This window comes from Xenopus laevis, chromosome 3S (assembly GCF_017654675.1).
Source record: "Xenopus laevis strain J_2021 chromosome 3S, Xenopus_laevis_v10.1, whole genome shotgun sequence".
Lineage (NCBI taxonomy): Eukaryota > Metazoa > Chordata > Amphibia > Anura > Pipidae > Xenopus > Xenopus laevis.
In genome coordinates this window covers 104,836,662-104,860,219 of record NC_054376.1, presented here as the reverse complement: position 1 = coordinate 104,860,219, position 23,558 = coordinate 104,836,662, and the positions used below count along the sequence as shown (strand labels likewise).

Sequence of the window (23,558 nt, the reverse complement as noted above, 5' to 3'; positions counted from 1 at the left end):
TGTATGGAGAAATTTGATGGGGCCAGATTGTCTGATCATTGTGCCGCCATAATGGCAGTCCTGAGGAGTTTTATTTTTTAAAACTCAGATCCAACCCATACTGGCAACCCAAATCTGCGACCTGCAATTTGACCCGAACGATCCCACTACCCACACCCAACGCCATCCTTGCTTTCTAGACCTGACTCATACTGGTCCATAATGTTCAAGAGGAGAAAATGGCACAAAGTGACAAAGAAGTGAAAAGTGTCAAATGATGATGTCATGACGGGTTTGATAATCAGTCACACATTTGCTCAACATACCTCGAAATGGGCAGGAAGCTTTTCAAGCCAGGAAGTTAAACTTTATGAGAAACACTGTTGACTGCCTATTCACCTGAAACAGACATGATCTAGGGTGCAGGCAGAAAGGGGTTATGTCACTCGAAAACCAGCCCACATTAAGTTGATGGTGCAACTTTTCACCCACAACCTTGCCAGATGTTTGGAATTTCCTGATGGCATTTGGTTTGTATGGACAGAAAATCTTGTGAAATTTCACTTACAAAGATGGATGTTTTGCTGCAAATTAGTTTATTGCTTACAATCTTTTGTAAGCAATGTGTGCTTGTTACAACACAGGCAGTGGAAGAGGTACTGGACTGATGAATCTCAAACCTGGAATCTAGATTGCTTCCTTCAAAAGAGAGTGGTGCTTCCTGGATGGGCCCAGGCAGAGTAAATCCTTGCTAGTTTCTGTTTTTAGTCCAGTCCTAATCAACTTGTGGAAGACTACCAAGTGTGGCATGGCCCAGGATTCCATATGTTGCATGCCTTGGAGCTGGTGATAATGCAGAAGCTCAATGTGACCTGTGGGTCAGAGGAGACATTATTCACAGGCAGCATATGTGGTGTGATAGGGATCAGCTGGATCTTGCAGAAAACTCTTGTTCAGCAGTTTGTGATTATATATAGAATTCCCAGTTCTAAAGCCTGTGGGTACCATATTCAAGAGAGAATTTATTTTACATAATATCCAACTTTCAGACAAACATATGGTCACTCAACAAATGTTTTTCCTACATTATGAGAGGCATCTTTTTTGACGACATATTCTTTAGTGGTGGGTGAACCAGTGCTAACTTTCTAAAATTGCTAAATCATAACACTCATCCTTTATTGCCCCACAAATGTGGAAACAATGAGGATACTGACATTTTGGTTACCTAGTGAAACAATTGCTAATCAAGCATTTTGAAAAGTTTGGGTGAGAATTTTTCCAATGATGAACTATTCTGATTAGAAAATGCTGAGTAGGTTCCTCATTTCAATATGAGCGTAATAATGAGATATTACTTAGATGTATTATATTTGTGATATTAACTAACTCCAGTGGACTGTTTCTCCCAGCTCTTCTTATACAATACAATAATTAGTATTAGTGGGGAATTTTATTTTAATGGACACATACGTAAAATAATAATATTAATAAATAATATAATACAATATTAATAGTAATAAATGAAAATATAACCTACTATATTTTTGGTCCATTGGAAATTGGTATCTTCTAGCTGTTCAAGTGTAGACTGTTTGGCCAACCCTTGCCAAATTAAATATTTAGTTCATTTTGTAAGTGAAAACTAGAAAAACTAAAATACATATAGTGTATAGATACAAAGAAAATAATAATTGTGGTGTGTGTCCAATGACACTGTTTTTGCAAGGTCCCTCTTTCCAGAACCCACCAGCACACCCTGGCCTCTCCAGCATAAGTTGGCCCGGTGCACAGTCAGAAGGGATCGGCAACCCCAATTGTAGTCAGCGTAATAGAAGAAAAACTGGCACTCAGAGCTCGATGCATGCGGGCAAAGCCCTGCGTGTTTATTACAATGTAACGTTTCGGGGGCGGGCCCCTTGTTTTTGCAAGGTCCCTCACCTTACAGAAAAGGGCCTGGGAAATAAAAATATTGCAAAACCCTTTCATCTTGAAATTTTCACTGTCCTTCATGCCACCAAGAAATTGCAGGTAAGGGGAACTGTGGAAACCAAGGTTAGATCTGGAAGACCTAGAAAACTTTCAGCAAGAACTGCACCTATGCTGGCCAGAAGGCAAAAGCAAACTTGCATATCAGGGGTGTAACTACAGAGGAAGCAGTGGAAGCAGACCCTGCGGCTGTAAGGGGGCCCAGAAGGTATAGGGGCCCCACAAGGCCATGATTAATTTTTTATGAAAATTCAAGAAAGTCCAGTTGCTTTAAGGTGGCCATACACGGGCCGATAAAAGCTGCCGACAGACCAAGTTGGCAGCTTATTGGCCAGTGTATGAGGCTTCCCCGATCGAGATCTGGCTGAAAGTCGCCAGATCTCGATCAGATGGGACAAAAAATCCCGTCGGATCTGTTCGTTGATGCGGTCCCGCGATCCGACCCCCGTTTCCCATGCGTTAGGATCCGATCGTTGGGCCCTAGGGCCCATGATCGGATCAGCCCGATATTGCCCACCTCAAGGTGTGTATGGCCACAAGGTGTATGGCCACCTTTATATCATGACCTGGATATATGACAATCTCCATAGACAAACAGTATATGATACTAATCTATTTAAAGCCCAGATTAAATGCATTTCCCCAGCCTCCAGAAAAGCAAACCACATAGTATCACATATATTGGCAGCACCTCCCAACGATAGAACAGGGAACTGAAATAAAAAGCACTGTAGGGGTTTCTTAAAATCATAATTTACTTTAAAGGACATGTAGAAAGGTTTGGCTGACAAGAGTGGTTGCAATGTTGCTTGACATCATCTGCATGGAAGAGACATCAGTTGGAAGCCTTACCTGCAACCTTATTACAAACAGTGTCTAAGGGATGCAACAGCATCTATATAAACCAGAGGCCCTTTGGAAACAAGCATTAAGTGGGTAATATGCCACAATCAAGGTTTGTTTGGAGAAAAAAGGAGCAGCATTTGATTAAAAAAAGGTGCCTTGTAGAACTGCTTCCAGGGTTGAGGTGTGATAAATCTCACATTCTAATTCAAATTTGAGTTGGTGGTTTTAAATTAGAATTTGTGAGTTTTGACCAAAATTTTTTTTAAAAAATTTGACCATTCAAACCTTAGTAAATCTGCCCCTAAATATAAGCAAATTCTGGATTCCAATGTGAAACAGTCAGCCAAGAAGCTGAAGCTAATAAGGGGATCTGACTAAAACAAAACAATGATTATTTATACTGTAACTCTCAAAAGCCACCATGAGCTACTTGAAGCAAATCAAGCCTTTAGGTTTTGAAATGGTCATTACAGAGCCCTGACTTAAATATTATTGAAAATCTATGGGTAGATCTTGTAAGGATATTTAAGACAGCCCAAAAAGATGTTAGAATTTGAAGAGATCTACAAGGAATAGAGGGCACATATCCCTACAAGAAGAACTGAGAGCTGGATACAAATGTGTTTACAAGCTGTGATTTGTTAAAATGGAGGTGTTACTAAATACTGACTAGTGTCCCAAACCTTTTGCACATGCTTCTCGCAGCTCTTTCAATGATTTTATAACAGGACGATACAATACAATACATTAACAAGCCAGGATTGCAGATTAAAACAAAAGGATTAATTTCAAAACAGGAGGGGGGAAATGACACAGGGAGGTCTGTTTATATCGAGTATTATTTTAACTGAATAAACTTAGATTTTCCCAAACTCAAATGTTTGCTCATTTATTAAAAAATATTTTTACGCATCATTTTCAAAACATTTTGAAAAATTAAAAAAGCTTGAACAATTCAGATAAAAAAAAAAAAACATTTAACTTTGGCTATGAAAACTCCCATTGATTTTTTTCATGAAGTCTTAGATGCCAACGTTTTTTGTGCGTTATAAGCATCAAACGTTTTATTTTTGGATACCATCATTTGAATTCATGAGTTTTAGCGCATCAAAATATAAATTGCTGTAAATATTCTATTTCGAATGTTGATAATCAGCTCTTTTATGTTGTTGAAAATAACTGGTGATAATTCTTTATGGTGTATTGAGTTACTGTTTAAATTTATCAATTGCCATTTATAATGGCAATGGAGAAACAGGACTCAGACAGGCACTCAGTATAGAACCATTTTAATCCATTATAGACACTACCCATACTAATGAGATCCTAACTATAAAAGAAATGGATAAGTAAATGGTTATTTAATTCTCCACCTATATGTCGGTGGTAAGTTAAATCGGTATTTAGTGTATTTAATGATATTACAGCTAGTGAGGGGCGAATTTATTTATTTTTGCGTCAATTTATTTCTAATTTGCGCGATTCACAGCCAGCGAATAAATTCACGAAACGGCCGCTAAAATTCGCTGGCAAAAATTCGCCGGCGTCAAAAAAAAATTGTCGCCGGCGTCTAAAAAAACAGACACCGGCATCAAAAACGAGATGCCGGCACTGTTTCACAAATTTATCGCCGTTTTGCGAATTTCACTGGAAATTCGTGAATTTTTCGGCGAAACGGCGCAAATTCGCCCATCACTAATTACAGCATTTTCATTTTTATTTATGGAAAGAAGCCACTGATTGTTGTGAGACCTGTAGCTGGTTATGTTTTAAAGTAAAGTATGGGATCTGTTATCCAGAATCCATTGTACAAAAAGCTCTGAATAACAGGAAGGCCATTACTTAAAAACTCCATTTTAATCAAATCTTTTTTTAAAAAAAAAATGATTTCCCTGTTCTCTGTAATAATACAACAGTACCTTGTACTTGATTCTAACTGAGCAATATACACTGTATAATGAATCCTTATTGGAGGCACCACACTATAGATTTTTTTTCCAGTAGCTATAAGGTACAGTATGGAGTTCCTAATTACAGAAAGATCCCTTATCTAGCAAACCCCAGGTCCTCAGCATTCTGGATCACAGGTTCTTTACCTCTATAAAGGTGGCCATAGATGGGCAGATAAAACCTGTTGGCAATTTATTAATTTATATATGTGGTCGTCCAACGGGCCTACCCCACCACCATATGGCTGATAGGGATGTAGCGAACTGCCGTTTATGTGTTCGCGAACGCCGTTCGCGAACACCGGCAAAAAATGCGAACAGTTCACGAACAGTTCGCGAACTTCGAACATCCGAAAATCGTTCGATTCGAACGATCGAAGGATTTTAATCGTTCGATCTAAGGATTTTCATTCGAATCGAACGATCGAAGCCATTCGATCGAATGATTTCATTCAATCCAATGGCTTCGATCGTTCGATTCGAACGAAAATCCTTCGATTTTAGCGGTCGAAGGAATCGAATGGTCGAACGATTTTTGACGCGAACGCCTATTGGCGAACGTCGCGCGACGTTCGCGAACATTCGGTGGACGCGAACAGTCGAAGTTCGCGCGAACTAGTTCGCCGGCGAACAGTTCGCTACATCCCTAATGGCTGAAAATCAGGCGGATGTGGATTGGCCAGGTTTGAAGATTCTATAGGGGCGAGGACCACTTTGGCTGATTGATGTGATCTTGCTCCAAAGGCCTGATCTGATCGTTTGGCCCAAGGGTCAAGTGATCAGATCAACCCAATGATGCCCACCTCAAGATCCACTCGTATGGCGACCTTAAGTCTGGTACTATGTTTGCAGATTGTCTAGGAAATAAACTGCCCCAAAGGAAATCAATTGACGTAATAACATTTTGAATAAAAGAAAATGTATTTTTAGATTTAGGCTAGTGATGGGCGAATTTGCGCCATTTTGCTTTGCTGAAAAATTTGCGAATTTCGAACGAATCTCGTTTTTTGACGCCAGCGCCCGTTTTTGACGCCGGCGTTTTTTTGCCGCGAATTTTCAGGGCCGTTTCGCGAATTTATTCGCTGGCGGCGAATCGCGCAAATTCACCGCGAATTCACGCCTGGCGAATAAATTCGCCCATCACTAATTAGGCAGCATATGCAAGAAATGGTCTTCATTGTGTACAGATACTATGAAGCCATTTGGGATCATCTTAATATCTTCTTGCTTTAATGCCTTATACATTATTAAAGTCACTTATTATAATGTGCTGAATTGAATTAGGAGGGCAGGAGGGAAAGGTATTGATTTCATTTAGGTGAGCACTTAACAGTAAGTAAAAGTTCAAAGCATATACTAAGAGAACAGTTATAGAGAGGAAAAGAATAAGAAGGAGTAAGAATGCAATTACAAGACAAAAGGATAAAAACAGCCCATTATTTATTGCGAATTGGTCTAATAAACTGCCATTTTCTGTTGTATAGGGAAATAGACTTGCCTAAATAATAAAGCATAAAAAATACTTGTGGATATGAAAGGAAAATAATTATTGATATAAAAATAGAAACTGCATTAAGGGATAGTGATATCCCATTGCTTTATAACATTTTAATAATTTCCCTATATATTTTTGATGAGATGGAAAGAGTTTTTATTTTCTATTCCTTTTGCCTCAAAAAATATATTCCTCATATACAGATTGGAAATTGCTTGATTTTTCTATTCTTACTTGTCCTAAACAATAGAGACAACCACTTCTTAGTTCCAAATACTTAATGAATTTGCTTTATAATGGCTTTATTTATTGTAACTTTACATTCAGTCAACTATTAAGACTGCGGTATTTGTTCTAGAAATAGAACCAGGCACCCAAAAAGGGATACTGCAATTAATGTTTATACTGCATCATCCTGAATTACTTATGTTCCTGTAATGCCATTTGAAAAGGATTATACCACTTATAGTGAAACCGTGTAAGTTTCAATGCTCTATTCCTGCTGCTCATTAGCAAAGTTAAATTAAGCAGCTAGAACAATGGAGCTTGCTGCTTCTCGTACAAAAGCATGCCAGGCAATCATAGTAAAACAGCTCCATTTTTTAATTGAACTGAGCTCGTTTTAGCAAGATTATCCTACTAATAAGATGCTCAGTGTGTAGTGCTGCCACACACTGCTTCTGTTTCAGGTGGTTAGACCTTAGCTTAATTCATTCCGAAAGAGAAATAATATATATATAAAAAAGCGAATAATGTATGCACCAACAAGGTTTAAGAAACAAGAAAATCAACTCTTTATTCAGCAGTATGTTTCACGTTATTGAGTAGCAACTGGGGATGCACCGAATCCAGGATTCGACCTTTTTCAGCAGGATTCGGATTCGGACCAATCCTTCTGTCCAGCCGAACCAAATCCGAGTTCTAATGTGCATATGCAAATTAGAGGCGGAGAGGGAAATTGTGTGACTTTTTGTCACAAAACAAGGAAGTACAAAATGTTTTCCCCTTCCTACCCCTAATTTGCATATGCAAATTAGAGGCGGAGAGGGAAATTGTGTGACTTTTTGTCACAAAACAAGGAAGTAAAAAATGTTTTCCCCTTCCTACCCCTAATTTGCATATGCAAATTAGGGTTCAGATTTGGTTCAGTATTCGGCCGAATCCTTCTGAAGGATTCGGGGGTTCGGCCGAATCCAAAATAGTGGATTCGGTGCACCCCTAGTAGCAACGAATATAAGTTTTATAGAATCTGCTCATTGTTCCTTCCCACTGGTGCCATGGTCCATAGTGAGTGTCTCAATTCAAGTTTTTCCACAGTGGTCCTTTACACAACACTCTGACACAACGTTAAACAAACAAAAAATACATTTATTACAAGTGGGCACAACTCTAGGTGCAACATCAGCAGCTAATTAAAATGCTAGGCACCAAGCCTACTGAACAGCTTGTGTGTGTGTGTGGCTTCTTACATTGCAGATACAACTTGCACCCAAATACTTGCTGTTCACTGCATGGCCCAATTCTTTTGCTTTTTGGCATCAAGCATAAAGACATGTAACTCTTTGCAGTGGCGAGGCAATAGCATTGGGATTATGGCAAAATACATTGCATGGTGGGGTTTTGAGTGGGTTTTTATCCATTGTTCGAACCTCCTTAGTAAATTCAACTAAAAACTTTGTTCTAAGCTTTTCCATTTTAGATTACTGGGATGTTAGCATATATTATTTTGCTGCTTGGTGCACAGAAGACTTTTGTGGATTTCATGGCTGAAATTTATTGCACCGAAATGGTCTCACATTGATAATATCTCTATCATTAAATGGTCTGATCTGCTTCAAGTGAAACAGAGCCAACAATAGAATGAAGGTACATTTGAAGCCCCAGATAGCTGCTATAAATGCACACATTATAACAATAGCTACTAGGGAGTCTGGCTGATAAAAGTGTCTCTAAAAAGGTTTGCTCTCTGTGTGCCTCAGTGCTTGCTACTTCTATTTTTTAATTCACATCCAGGAAAGGCATGTCATTTACACCTTGCTAATTACCTTTGGTGAAATGCTCTGATTTGTTCTATACTTCAGTAGGTAGCATGGCCCATAGTTTGTGTTACACTATGAGCAACAGCAAGGACAAAAATTAAAATAAATCTATATGTGGAGGACTGTTTACTAAAACTTTTTTTTCTGATTTTTTTCGACCAAATTCCCATCCACGATCTGCTTTAATTAATAACAATTCAGATCGAAAAGTGCCCGTGTCAGAAAGTCTTGACAAAGTGCAGTAGTTCAAATTGTGTGACTTTTTAGAATTGTTGCCACTCAAATTTATCAGATTATTGAGCGAAAACCAGCGCCAAACAGCCCGAAAATATAGAGAATCGTGAAGGAGAAAAACATGGTCCAAATATTAAAGGCACCATCAGCCATTGACTTTTACATGACTTTTACATGATTTTGACAGGTTTATTTTCGGATTCAGGTTTTTAGAAGCTTTAGAGCATAATAAATCTCGAAAAATTTTAATTTTTTTTCTCTAAAAAGTTTTTAAAAACTCGACCAGAAAAATTTGAGGTTTAATAAACAGGCCCCATAATGTCATATAATGAACACTTTACCAATATACTACATAATATAGACAATGGATAATGGCACTGATAAAAAAAAATTAAACAAAAACAGGAAATGTTTTATTAGCCCTGATGGAAAAGGAAATGTTTTTTAAAGGCCAATAAACTGAAGTTTTAGTAGATTCAGCTGCACTGAAATTTTCATTATTTGATGTTGTAAAGAATTTAGTTAGTTACCTTGACACTGTTTAGAGGGAAGAAGAATGGTAGAGCTGGGTGAACTAAATTGCACAGTGACAGAAAAGCTCCCCTAACTTTTTACTTACCCCTCGGTGCAGATTCAGGGATTTGAGTTCACGGCAGCCATTTTCCGGGTCTTCGGTAATCTGACAATGAGACTGGTGTGGTGCCGCATGCGCAGTTGGAGAAATTTCCCGGTTCCCGGTCTCCCCATGCGCAGAAATTCACGGAAATTGTTGAAGCGCCGGAAGTAGACACGATGACCTGGAAGATGGCTGCCGTGAACCATGATCCCTGAATCTGCACCGATCGGTAGATAAAAAGTTAGGGGCATTTACCTGGGGTAGCAGCTAGGCTGGGGCGAGGAGGGAGGGGGTCTATGTGGGGTAGGGGGTACGGGTTTTTTTAATAAGGTGTTTGTTTCTCCTTTAAAAGCAAAGTTGACTCTATCTACAATATTCCCACCATTCAGATATCAATATTCTCACTCTTCCTAAAGCTTTTCTTTCCCTTTTCAACTCTTTTGCTCCTATAACTGAGTCTGAAGTCTTAAAACTTCTCCTGTCCTCAACTTGCTCACTTGATCCCAAGCCATCACCTCTACTAAAACAGTGTGCTCCCATCCTTACTCCAGTACTTACTCATATATTCAATTCCTTGCTAACTTCTGCTACTTTCCTCTTGTTATTCAAACAGGCCAAGCCCATTCTGAAAAAGACCCAGCCTGTCTCTCTCTTACCACTTACCTCTAAACTTCTGGAATTTCTTGTCTTTTTCCATATTACTAACTTTCTCTGCACCAATAATCTTCTTGACCCTATGCAGTCTGGCTTTGAACTTCACACTCCACTGACAATGCCTTATGTAGAGTTGCAAATGATCTCCAGACTGCTAATGTCAAAGGACTAGTGATGGGCGAATTTATTTGGCATGTGCGGATTCACATTGAATTTCCGTATTTCGCAATTGCCGCAAAAATTCACCGGCCACAATTAATAGGCACCCATTGAATTTAATTCGCATCAGAATTGGTGCCTGCGAATAATAATATTGATGCTGGCATCAAAATTCGCATTTCACAAATCTTTCACCGTTTTGCGAATTTCATGGGAAATTCCCGAATTTTTGGCGAATTGAAATGGGAGAAATCTCATCACTGCAAAGGACATTATAATTATACTGGACTTATCTTCTGTCCTAATGCTAATTCTCCATTCAATCTGTTTCCATAATCAAGCTGCATTTTGGTTCTCTTCTTACCTTTCAGACTGCTCCTTCTCTGTTACTTTTGCTAACAAATCCTCTCCCCCTGATGTGGGGGTGACTCAGGGTTCTGTACTGGGTCCTCTGTTGTTCTCCTTGTATACTCTCTCTTCAGGAGATCTTATATCATAATTTGGTCTTAAATATCACCTGTATGCTAATCACATCCAGATATGTCATAACCGCTGACGTTCAGTCCCAGATCGCAGCCTTCTTAGTAGCTATCTCCTCCTTGATGAACCAATGCCACCTCAAGCTCAACTTGGCCAAAACTGAGCTCATGGTTTCTCCACCCAAACCTAGCCCATCTCTTCCTTTTACCATTATTATTGATGGCATGACCATTAACCCTGTTAACTCAGCATACTGTTTGGGGGTTATCTTCGACCAGTTCTTCTCCTTCTACCAAAATGTATTGCTTCTTCCTCCGCAATATAGCCAAGGTAAGTCCTTTTCTTTCACAAAACACTAATACATGCCCTTATACCCTTATCCTATCACGTTTAGACTATTGCAACCTCCTACTAACTGGTCTTCCGGACTCCCCTCCAGTCACTCTTAAACTCTGCTACCAGGATACTCCTGCTCTCTCGTAAGAGTAGACCTGTGCAAGCCCAACTAAAATCCCTAGCATGGCTGACTGTTAAGGATAGCATATAAAATGCTTCTGCTAACATTCAATCCCTCTACTCCTCTGCTCACTTGTCTCACTCTATGTTCCTGGCCTTCTTTTCCGCTCCTCTCAGAGCCACCTTATTTTCATACGATCCACAGCTACTGCCACCTCTTATCTCAAAACATTCTATCTTGCTGCTCTATACCTCTGGAATTCCATCCCTGAATTCCTCCCTTAGGAGTGCTCTTTCAATCTTTTCAAGAAAGAATTAAGGGGGTTGTTTATCAAAGTCCAAATTTATCTCAATATTTTCTGAAAAAAACTCTGTCCAAACCGGCACAGGTTTTTTCGCCTTATTTATTAATACACTTTCCGGAAAATTTGTGGGAAAAAATCATCAAAAAGAGGAATTGTACAAATTTTTTCGGATTTTCCACTCTGAAAACTCGGAAATCTTCGGATTACTGCACGAAACCCAGTGCAGATAAAAAATCTTTGGGACTTCTCCCATTGACTTATAACCAACCCCGGCAGGTCTGAGATGCCGAATTTTTGAATTTGGACTTTTTCCATCCACAGGGTATAATAAATTCCGAATAATTGGTGGGGTTTTTTTTTACTAACAATTTGTATTTTATACTAAAAAAAACAATTTTTTTGAATTTTTGGCATTTGGAGTTTAGTAAATAACCCCCTACCTTTTGGAGCACTAGAATATTAGTCTTGTTCTGGTACCTTTTAGACAATGCCTTTACTTTGTGCACTTCCCTTTCCGATTGATACCTGTATATTAGCCACCCACCCACTTAGACTGTCTAAGGGGGATGCTGGCAAAGATGTGGAGTGAGAAGTCCATCCCCCTTGTCCCCCTTGCCTTCTGACCCACCCAGTTCTGCTCCTTTGTGCCTGCTTATAACTTACAATGAAGGTTGTTCAGGAACCCTGAAAATGTATGTATAAATACCTGTTACACCCATAAAATTATATCTTCACATTTACATATGGGCTTCTACCAACAAATAAGGAGTCTGACCCTCTATCAATCAGTTTGGAGACAAATCTAGGTCTTATTTCAGCTTGACATTGACCTCTACAACGTATCCTGGAGTACTAAAAGCTGGGACATTTTGTTAACAGCTCTTCAAAAGAAAACAGAGGAAGGAAGGTGTAGAATTGATTTGTTAAATCACAAATTTCCATTTATTGGTCACGAATCCCATTCAGTTTTGCTGTTTTTCTTTTCTGAAAGAACTGAACTGTGAATGAGGAGACCTGCAAGTCAGAGACCAGTGATCTGCGATCTGAAGCTAAAAATGGATTTCAGCCAGCTGGAAAGGTCTGACTGCATTCTAAGAAGCCAATTCATTATTTAAGTGAGCTCTGGCATTAGCAACAACATTTTAATCCAGGATCATTTGAGATGTTCAATCAAACAGGTTAAGCAATTGATAAAATGTATATCTTTATATATCATGCTGCAGGGAATAATCACTCAGAATAGATTGTGGATCAGGGTACATTTATTAAAGCACAGGAAAAAAAACAAAAACACATTCCTCTTTAATTCTTTTTTTCCCGCATAGAAACATGTTTAAATATGAATAGAACCAAACCAGCTGGGAATACTGTTTGCAGGGAAGATTTTGTTCAACATTATGGGGCTGATTCACTAAAGGTTGTTGTTATTCCTTAACGCTCTGTTTTGTGCGTTATTTAAGACGCATTATTTAAGGAACGATTCACCAAAGTATTTTCGCATGCGCTAATAGACTTATCGCAAGTGTTAATTCTATATTTCTGCACAGCGGTATTATAATCACATTGCGATTAGTGATGGGCGAATTTCGGGCGTTTTCGCTTCAACCAACCCCTTCGCCCACAGTATAAACCCTCCCAGGTACTGAAAGAAGTAATAAGTAAGTGCAGCTCTAAGCTTGCTGCGGCGATGAACTTATGATTCCATTTACCCACTGTTGCCAAGCCAACCCCTTCTCCCACAGTGAACACCCTCCTGGTCGTTAAATAGGAACTCGATGGTAAGGACATTAATTGTGTTATAGGATATAAAAGAAGCAGGTCCCCATACCACAGCCACACCAACCCCTTCACCCACAGCGTAACAACCTCCCAGTGGTGACAATTATCCCATTTATTTCAGGTATCTTGCGACGCCCTGCCTAACGAAATTAAAATCGTAAAAGAGTATGAGCCTACTCTCTCACGATTTTAATTTCGTTAGGAGGTTGTTACGCTGTGGGTGAAGGGGTTGGTGTGGCTGTGGTACTGGGACCGGCTTCTTTTATATCCTACAACACAAACACTTTTTCCTTTTCACTACCATACACACCTTCACATTTCACTTACACATGTATACACACCATTGTGCAACTGCACATATCACTCTACTTTGTTTTTAATTACAACACCTTACTTCTACTTTTCTAAAATGGGCGTTGGTTAAGGCAGTCTCTCCCTCTTAAAAGCCGCTCAGCAGTTGGCGGGGGAGGATTTAGCACAGAGTTTGAAACCAAAGCACAGGAGATGTTTACATAAAGAATTTGTACTACACAGAGAGGTGATATTCCTTTTTTACTATGATTAGAGATAAATAAGTTAGGGACCACCATGTGGGGTTTTACCTTGACGTGGTATGGTGGCTTATCAATATTATGATCATAACTTTGTAACAAAAAAACCCTGTTTCAAAATTACATGCACTTGCATATTTACTTGAATCATTTAGACAGGGCTTTAAACTTTTTGAAATTGGCCTCAGGTGTGCATCCACAACCCCCCTAGTTTTGTATTTGCCGGAAGCTTTGGCTAAGCTCATGTGGTTATTGCACCCTCATACCCACCCCTTTATATTTTTGGTGGTCCCCCTCACATGTTGTGCATTGGTTTGTGCAATCTTTCTCTCTTAAAAGCCATAAATGCTAGCGGCATGGGAGGATCTAGCCTTGAAAAAACCAACGTCCCATTAGACACTTCTCTATTGACACACACTTATTGTCTTACTCATTTAGTTCTCCTTTACACTCTTTCATTTTATGCTTACATTCATACACATTCCCAAATACACAAACACGTTTTCCTTTTCACTACCATACACGCCTTCCAACGTTTCGGCCCGCATTGGGGCCTTTATCAAGGATAAAAGTGCTTTTATCCTTGATAAAGGCCCCAATGCGGGCCGAAACGTTGGATGCACAGTTATCTAAGAAAAGAAAAATAAAAGCATTAAAAGACTGAAAAATGAAAAATCTAATGCTAAATAAGCATTATGTTTGTTTAAACCCTTTCTACACTCTGTATGCCCCAGGCTACTTGACAGTTCATGTGTCTCATCCCCAGGCCAGAACCTTTGCATTGCTACAAGGGGGTTGTGACAAGTTCACAATATGTTTTGTGTGCTGAAATGAACATAACTGTTTTATACCAAAGGTTTTCATAAACAATTATTTTTTTCTGGAAGAAAATGTGACGTTGTATATCTTATAACAACAGTAGCAACGTTGTGTAAGCCTTGTGAGCCTGTTTAGTGCATTTCCAACTGAATGGTGAGTATGCGTGTGCATGGAGGGATGACATCTTCTTCTAAGGATTTGGGAAATCAAATTGATTTGTGTCTATTATCCAGATTAAAAACAAGGCTGAATCATTAACTGAGTATTGCATGGGGTATATTTATAAAAGAGTGAAGTTAGAGATCGCCACAGTCCACTAGAGTGAAAGTCCGCCACTCTGCATTCATTTCTATGAGATTTTTAAAGGTGTTTTTATCAAAGGATGAACTTTCACTTTCACCCATTGAGAAATACTCATTTAAAAATCCCATAGAAATGAATGGAGAGTGGCGGAATTTCACTCTAGTGGACTGTGGCGACCTCTAACTTCACTCTTTTATAAATATACACCTTGGACGCCACAAACGCAACAGCCAATGAGCCTGTATAGTTTGGCCAAGCAGGATCATTTATATATTGAAAAGGTTTTTTAACTTCCTGTCTTAAAGGAACAGTAACATGAAATTTTTTTTTATAAAAAATTAGTTTGCCCTTAACGAAAAAAAAAAACACCAGCACACATTTAACTTTATATTCGCACAGACTTTATTAAGAAATATCTCACCGATACTCCGCTTGCGCTCCTCTTCTGAAAAGGCGACATGGCAGCGATCCATCTGCCAGCGCTCGATTTCTCCTCCCTGGCTATCTCCTATAGAAGGCAGGGAGGAGAAATTGAGCGCCGCCGATGGATTGTCGCCATATCGCCTTTTCAAATAGGCCAAATAAGAGCTGATGCCAAATTCTCTCTGCATGGTGCTCAGACTCAAGTATAGAATCTGATGACTGGAAGGCAAGCCAGTGTGCTTCTGTGTACTGTCTGAAATATGTTTAATTCTGTCCAATAACAATGCTCTTGGGCAGTCACATTTTGTGACATGAGATTAGTGAATGGCAAATAAATTTGCCAGGAGCGAATTCGCTGCGAATTTATATGTTTTGCCGCCGGCGAATAGATTTGTGAAACTGCAGAGAAAATTCTGAAGACATCAAAAATTTTCGGACGCACGTCGCAAAAGTCAACATTATTCGGACGCCCATTGACTTTAACGCCGGCGTCAACATTGATGCAGGCGTCAAAATTTGCATTTTCAAAACGACACAAATTCGCCCATCACTACATGATATGTTAATGGCAATCTAGAACATCACTATCTGTGAAATGTGTTATGTGATGAGATATAAAAACATAACCCTTAAAAAGAGCACAATCAATTGGAACATTTAAAAATACCAATTCATTCAAGATTATTATGTATATGGACTCTGACTTTACGGCAAATAATTTAAAATGTAAGATTAAAAAATTGTTGTGGTTGTCGTGTAAGGAAATCCATTCAGGCACATTCACAAGCAATCACTTATATTGGATTGTCCTTTATTTGAAGCTAGAGGGCATGATCACAAAATCTAAGCTGTAACATGTATTGCTATTGTAGCAAATGCACAATCAGGTCATTAAAGGGTAAACTCGATCTTTACTTTATCAACCAAAGCATTTTCCAAAAGCTTTGCCTGAAAATTATAGCCAAAGTATATTTGGCATGTCCAGTGAGACAAACGCCAGTGTTGCATGTGGAGTCCTTTGGATAAGTATTTATTAATGAAATTGAAATCAGTAAAGACAGTAGTATGTCAGTGTTTGTCACTAATAAGAATGATGCAAGATCAAAGAGCATCACACCCTGTTGTGTGTAACCATTTATTGCCATCTCATAAGGTGGTCAAGACCAAGTTGGCTCCTGTGCCAATGATTGATCATTCCAATGAGTAGATCTCTGAGTATTTCATGACCTTATGGGCAGTGGGCAAATGGCAAAAGAATGGGTTCTATTGCATTTGTAAGGGATTCAAGAGGAGCAGGGGGTGGTATATAGACTTTTCTCCTACATGTTCCCAAATGAGTGTTATTCCAACACACAAGGTAAGAAGCAACCTGCCCTATAGCAGCAGGGCTGGCCAGCACCATGCTGTTGTATTGTGCTCTCATGCTGGCTTTTCTATATAGTGCAAGAGAAGATGCTGATCCTAGGAATTCTCCAGGCAGATGTGTGTCATCCATGAACACTAAGGGCTCTTGACCCCTTTAGTGACCTTGTACTTCTGTCCAAGGGAATGGAAAATGACTTCTTATTTGCCTGTCTATTGTGCTATTGTTCTGTTTTATTTGTGACTTCTCTATAACATAGTCTTACCTTAAACCACAGCTATGGGAAACCCTCTTAACATGGTTTCAGTGTATCTAGTATAGGTAAATCTAAAAACAACTGGACTTGCTGAGTAATCAATGAAGACGTTTCACTACTCATCCGAGCAGCTTCTTCAGTTGAACTGAAGAAGCTGCTCGGATGAGTAGTGAAACTTCTTCATTGATTAGCAAGTCCAGTTGTTTTTAGATTTACCTATACTAGATATACCATGACCTGGATGAATGAAAATCTTCATAGTCATGGTTTCAGTGATTGCTGCTGCGTAGATGTTTTAGGAAAATGGGCAATGTACCCTGTCCATACGACAAGACAAACAGAGTTATCCATCACTCAAAGGAATCGACACGGCCACAAATGCCATGATTAAGTATCCTTAGGATACAGAATGCTTAGGGCCTATGGAGATGTTTAACATTTTTAACTTTGTCTAATAAATATAGTTTTTTTTTCTTGTCGTATATACTGGTTTGCCACTCCCTGAAGTTTAGGGTCCGGGGCTGGCGTACCTTGACCACCTAATTTACTTACTTCTCCCTCAATCATCCAATGTTACATTGCCACTGGCTTATATGTCCAATGGATACACCAGACCAGTCAATAAGCATTTACCCTCAAAAAAGACCTACTGGTTGGGCTCCACTTTTTTGCTACATGTTCTTTTTTTGTGCTGCAAGTCTTAAGTTTTCATCGTTTTTTTTTTTGCTAGATTCAATACCCCTTGTATACAGTAGCTTGTACAGTTTATAGGTATGGGCATGAAAAGAACAATATAGTTTACATAAAATAAAGTAACTTTATTATTTCTAGGGTAACTGACCTTAGAAACTGTAATTTCGATTTGAAAGACATAGTGTAAAAGCTAATAAGCCAAAACGCTCAAAAATCAGATCCAAACTTGTTTTAAAATGTTACTATTTGCATAATACGTAACAAATGTGATGTTAAAATACCACATTAATTTACAGGTATATATATATATTGTTTAACTAATACTGTTCAAACTCACTCCTCTTCATATTTCATTCATCTATCATTCAAAACACTGACTCATTTCTAGGGCCAGTGGTACAAATTTAAATTCCATTTTGAACATCCGCACAACAAAATGCAAGGAACAATTGCAGACTGGATACTGCTGCCTATATCACACAGGTATGGGATCTAATATCCAGTATGCTTTGGATCTAGGGTTTCAGAATAAGGTGTTTTTGTAATATGAAGCACCATACCTTATATCTGCTTAAAACATTTAAACATGAAAGATGGTTTTGCCACCAATATGGATTCATGCAGCTTAGTTACTATCCAGTATAAGGTATTTTTTTATTATTACAGAATATAGAGAAAAAGGAAATGGATTCTGTATGGGATATGACAGTCTTATAAATTGGAGCTTTCTGGAGAACAGTTTTCCGGATAATGGATAATATCATAATTATTATATTATATTTCAATTATATTATATTTAAAGACTTAAAAATTTAAACTATTGAACTGTTGTCCTAGAACAACTGTGTTTTCCCCTTTAAAACTCAAAACAGAAACATTCTGGCTTTAATCAATAACCCAATTAGTGTCTACTTAGAAGCCTCTGATAAAGAGCTGCTCAAAGGCTGCTGTTTTTTTGCTTAGAGGTAGATACAGAATAAACTGCCCTGTTTATAAAAGGAAGAGGGAGCATATCCAGTAAAAAAAACTAGTGCTTTAGAATGGCAATAATATAGAAACATATATATTTTCGATTTTTCAGGTGTACTGTTGCTTTAATGTAGACCAAAACTGTGCTAAATTATCAAAGGGCTTATAAGTTTTATTTTTACAACTCATGGAGTGAATGGGTCACAGTCAGGCCCGGATTTGTGGCTAGGCCACAAAGGCCTGGGCCTAGGGCATCAAAATTTGAGGGGCGCATCTAGAGTAACATTGGGAGACGCGGGCACTTGTGCACCGGCAGGCACTAGGACCTGGTGGGCACTCACAGGCGGGCGTTAGGACCTAGGGGCTGCAAAAAAGTAAATCTGGCCCTGTCACAGTAGGATCACTAAAGACATAAAGGAGCAGATTTATTTATGTGTATATTTCCCACATGGCCTGAGTTTATGTGACAGTTTGGGAGGAGCGTGATATCGGCACAAAGTGCAGTAATATAGTTTGTCAGTCATACAAACTGGAGAAGTCTTTATGAGATACAGTCAGCATGCTCATCTTATTCTGTTATAATCACACCTTTTGTAATTCTGGGCCATAGATAGAGGCATTCAGCAGGGCATTAATGCAAAAAATATATACTGTAATCTTCATGCATTTGCAAATAGAGCTTAAGATGTGAATGCTGAAATAACTTCTCTTGTCACGTCATTTTAATGGTGATAAAAGCTGCATTATGGCACTTAAGAATTTCCTTTTGAATGAAAAATCAGGAATTTAGAATAGTGTAGGATGAAGCAAGTTAGGGAGGGGTGGTTGTTTCTTTGCATTAACACTAAAAATGTTCCTGTTTTTCTACCTACAGTCTGTTGGAACACTTCTCGTAAAGAATTCTGAGTCACTTCGAGAGGTTACCGCACTGAGCTGAATAAAAGAAGTGTGTTGCCTGGGAATCATTTGCAAAACATGCTGGGGATTGAGAAGAATGCTGCCTAGAGATCATTACAATTTCACATACCAGTCCAGGCGACAGTGATTACAAAGGACCATTGAGAAATTTTCACTTTTACATCCGCACTTTATTAAAAAAAAAAAAAAAAAAAAGGCAAAACACTAGTATAACTGTCAAATGAATTTATTCGATGCCTTGTTGGGACTGAAAAAAAACGTCCCTAAGAAAAGCTAGTGTTTATATTATCGTAGTCATTTAAAATGAAAATTGGAATTGACTTTTCTTCTTCCTCTGGGGATTGTAGACTGGCAAATAATAACGGATCCGGTTCATCCTGATCAATGCCATGAATTCCACTTGGAGAATGCCATGACATTAAATATCACAAGTATGGATGAAGACGTTTTACTTACAGAAAGAGATTCATCTTTTCGAGTTCTTACAGGCTGTTTCCTTTCTGTCTTAATTCTTTCAACTCTTCTGGGTAACACGTTGGTCTGTGCAGCTGTCATCAGGTTTCGCCACCTTCGATCCAAAGTCACAAATTTTTTTGTGATTTCTTTAGCTGTATCTGATTTATTAGTCGCTGTCTTGGTCATGCCCTGGAAAGCTGTGGCTGAAATTGCTGGATTTTGGCCCTTTGGTACTTTCTGCAATATTTGGGTTGCATTTGATATTATGTGTTCAACAGCTTCAATCTTGAACCTTTGTGTCATCAGTGTTGACCGCTATTGGGCCATCTCTAGTCCATTCAGGTATGAAAGAAAAATGACACCAAAGGTAGCCTTCATCATGATCAGTGTTGCGTGGACTTTGTCAATTCTAATATCGTTCATTCCTGTACAGCTCAACTGGCACAAAGCAAAGACCACCAGTTTCTTCGACCTGAACATCACTTTACATGATAGAACAATGGACAACTGCGATTCAAGTCTAAATAGGACATACGCAATTTCCTCTTCATTAATTAGCTTCTATATACCGGTGGCCATCATGATTGTAACCTACACGCGGATTTACAGAATAGCAGCCAAACAAATAAGGCGCATTTCAGCTTTAGAAAGGGCAGCAGTGCATGCCAAGAACTGTCAAAATATTACTGGCAACAGAAACAGCATTGACTGCCAGCAACCAGAAAGCTCATTCAAAACCTCTTTTAAAAGAGAAACAAAGGTTTTAAAAACATTATCAGTTATTATGGGCGTTTTTGTATGTTGCTGGTTGCCCTTTTTTATACTGAACTGCATAGTGCCATTTTGTGATCCCAGTTTAATCAGAAATGGAACAGAACCATTCTGCATTAGCTCTACCACCTTCGATGTGTTTGTATGGTTCGGGTGGGCAAATTCATCGTTGAATCCCATCATATATGCCTTTAATGCTGATTTTCGTAAAGCGTTTTCAAACCTTCTAGGCTGCTACAGGATCTGTCCTACATCAAACAATGTCATAGAGACTGTCAGCATTAACAACAATGGAGCTGTTGTCTACTCATGCCAGCAAGAGCCTAAAGGTTCAATACCAAACGAGTGCAATTTAGTTTACCTGATCCCCCACGCCATCATTTGCCCTGAAGATGAAGTGCTGAAAAAAGAAGATGAAAGTGGCCTGTCTAAAAGCTTGGAGAAAATGTCTCCTGCATTTTCAGGGATTTTGGATTATGATGCAGATGTCTCACTGGAAACGATAAACCCTATTACACAGAATGGGCAGCAAAAAACCTGATAAGGAAATGTGGAAAGTTAACAAACATTAAACAAGCGACTGCTTGAGTACTTTTAAGTTCAACAATGCATCTGTTTTTTCCAACACTCCATTGTATTTTATAAGCGTGCTACTATTTGTGGTGTTCAGTGGAAAATATAAATAAAGTGCGGCCAATTTCAAGGTTTAATATTGAAAATTATAATATAAAGAATGTGTTTTTGGATTGTAGTTCATAACACCAACTTGCATAATATGGTTACAAAAAGTTATGGTGAAATTGACAAATGGTTTAACATTTGTATCTAATGCACCTGAATGGATTGTATAGTATGTAAAATAAGTACATGCCTTTGTAATTCCATTTTGAAAAAGCAACCGAGCCTTATAGTAGAAGGGAATATTTTTTTAATGGAGAGATCATTGTAAGCATAAACTTTGTTCATATATTATGTTAAATTGATATTTTTAAGAAATGTTTTTAAAAAAGAAAAATCTATAAAGTTGTACCTTTACTTTGTTTATTTTAATGAACTTAGTTTGTGATTGCTGTCCAGAGTTTCACAGATACATGCAGCATAACAGATATTTAACGAGCAGCCAATCACTCTTCGCTCCATGTTTCAGCATCTGTGTTTACCTCTTGAAGTAGATTGCATCAAAGTATAAGTCAGTAGCTTTATTATCAGCTGTGTCTCATTCATGCAAATCTTTGATACATGTATGTGCAATATGGTGGAATTTTGTTTTTAGGCTTGTCAGAAAAAAACTGTGTAGCATTGGCAATTAACTGTGTAGCATTGGCAATTAATAAAGCTTTGTTTATATCTATAGTCAACACCCCTGATCCAATAGAACATGCCATTTCCAGTATAGCAAGAATAGCTTCTCCCATGGTATTAAAAAGCTGCAAATTCAGTGTAAAGACTCTTTAAATACAGTGATCAGGCCAAACATTCCTGTTCTTGCCCATATACAGTATATGCAGTCAGTGTTTTTGGTCCCTTAGATGCAGTTTTCACTTTCTAAGTCAATATACACCGGTATATTTACCCTTCCTTATATTGTTCAGGTATCAGGAACCCTTGCCTCCATCCAGGGCAATGTAATCAATAATTCAGTAGATGGGTAATGATACCACTAGGCGCAGCGATTCTGCTGCAAGGTGCCTTTATTAGCAAAATGACATGTTTCAAGCTTAACAGCTCTTTATCAAAAACGACATGTTTCGAGCTTAACTGCTCTTTCTCATCTTTATGATAAAGAGCTGTTAAGCTCGAAACCATTCCTTTTGCTAATAAAGGCACCTTGCAGCAGAATCACTGCGCCTAGTGGTATCATTACCCATCTACTGAATTATTGTTTTCACTTTCTAGCCTATAGGATCAAAAGGACATTGCAGACATGATAATGCAATTTCCCACCAAAATGCAATAAAATATTTAAGACACGTCCATGTATCATGAGTAGAGGAGAAAAGTTTCAGGTTCAGCAAAAAGTACAAAGATCTTCTGTGAAAAGTTTATGGTATGTCACCCATCTTTTGATAGTATGCAGCTGTTATAATTTCATTGCAAGTATAATAGAACAAAAATATGTAAATTTTTTGTATAAAATAAAGAAAAATGTATAGGTTTTTATTTTACGAGTTTCATTTATACCCTTCATGAGCAGATCGATGGTGACGGGCTTATTCTCGACCAAGTTGGAAGCATATTTGCCTATGCATGGGGCTTGGGTGGCCAATTAGACAAACCTACTTGTTTGGTGACATGAACAGATGGTAAGATCTAGTTGGTACCTTAAATGTGGAAACTATTGCACTGTACAGAAAATATAAGACCAAAGGAAGATTGATTATTATTAGGTATTCTTTGCAATGAAACAATATAAACGGCAGGCACTCACAGATCCCACAAACAGGCTTGTAAAAAAACGGAGAACTTTATTTAGGCCATAAAAATAGAAAATGACATAGCCTTACACGTTTCGTGCCAATAGGCACTTAATCATAGGCTGAAGTAGTGGTACAGTCTATGATTAAGTGTCTATTGGCACAAAGCGCGTAAGGCTATATAATTTTTTATTTTTAAAAATAAAACAGCAGTGAAAATATGGGCAACTGCCTATGGGAATAATGGTAACTGCTGCCACAAATTTTGTACAACACCCTTTAATCAGGCTAAGAGACATTTTGATTAAATAGCAATATGAGCTGAATTGTAGCTTTGTGAATTAGTTGTTGTCTATGTTTTCCCCTTATCTATCATTTTTGTTTGGTAGAAATAAAAGGTAAGTTTTAAATTGAGTGCATCTTTCAACTATCTGAAATTGAACACTATTTAGGGACTTTTTGAACTGTGATGCACATTCTCGGTTTTAAAAACCATTTGTCTATATCTAAATTGTGCATTACATAACCTGTCTGCCAATTTTCTAAAAATATAATGAACAAAAAAGTCTTTAGGTACAAATTGTTTCACCCTTCCTGGACATGAATGCAAAGAGAGATGGCACATCTATTTTAGCAAATGTT

General features: G+C 38.3%; 1 protein-coding gene across 1 annotated transcript in view; it reads left to right on the top strand.

The window, feature by feature from the left end:
- drd1.S (dopamine receptor D1 S homeolog) overlaps positions 1–22,381 on the top strand; it is a 37,368-nt gene extending 14,987 nt beyond the window's left edge. The window contains exon 3 of the mRNA XM_018254697.2: positions 19,232–22,381. Coding sequence (XP_018110186.1) covers positions 19,688–21,043 — 1,356 coding nt within the window. The 5' untranslated portion in view covers positions 19,232–19,687 and the 3' untranslated portion in view covers positions 21,044–22,381. The remainder of the gene's footprint in view (positions 1–19,231) is intronic.
- Positions 22,382–23,558: the final 1,177 nt, after the last annotated feature.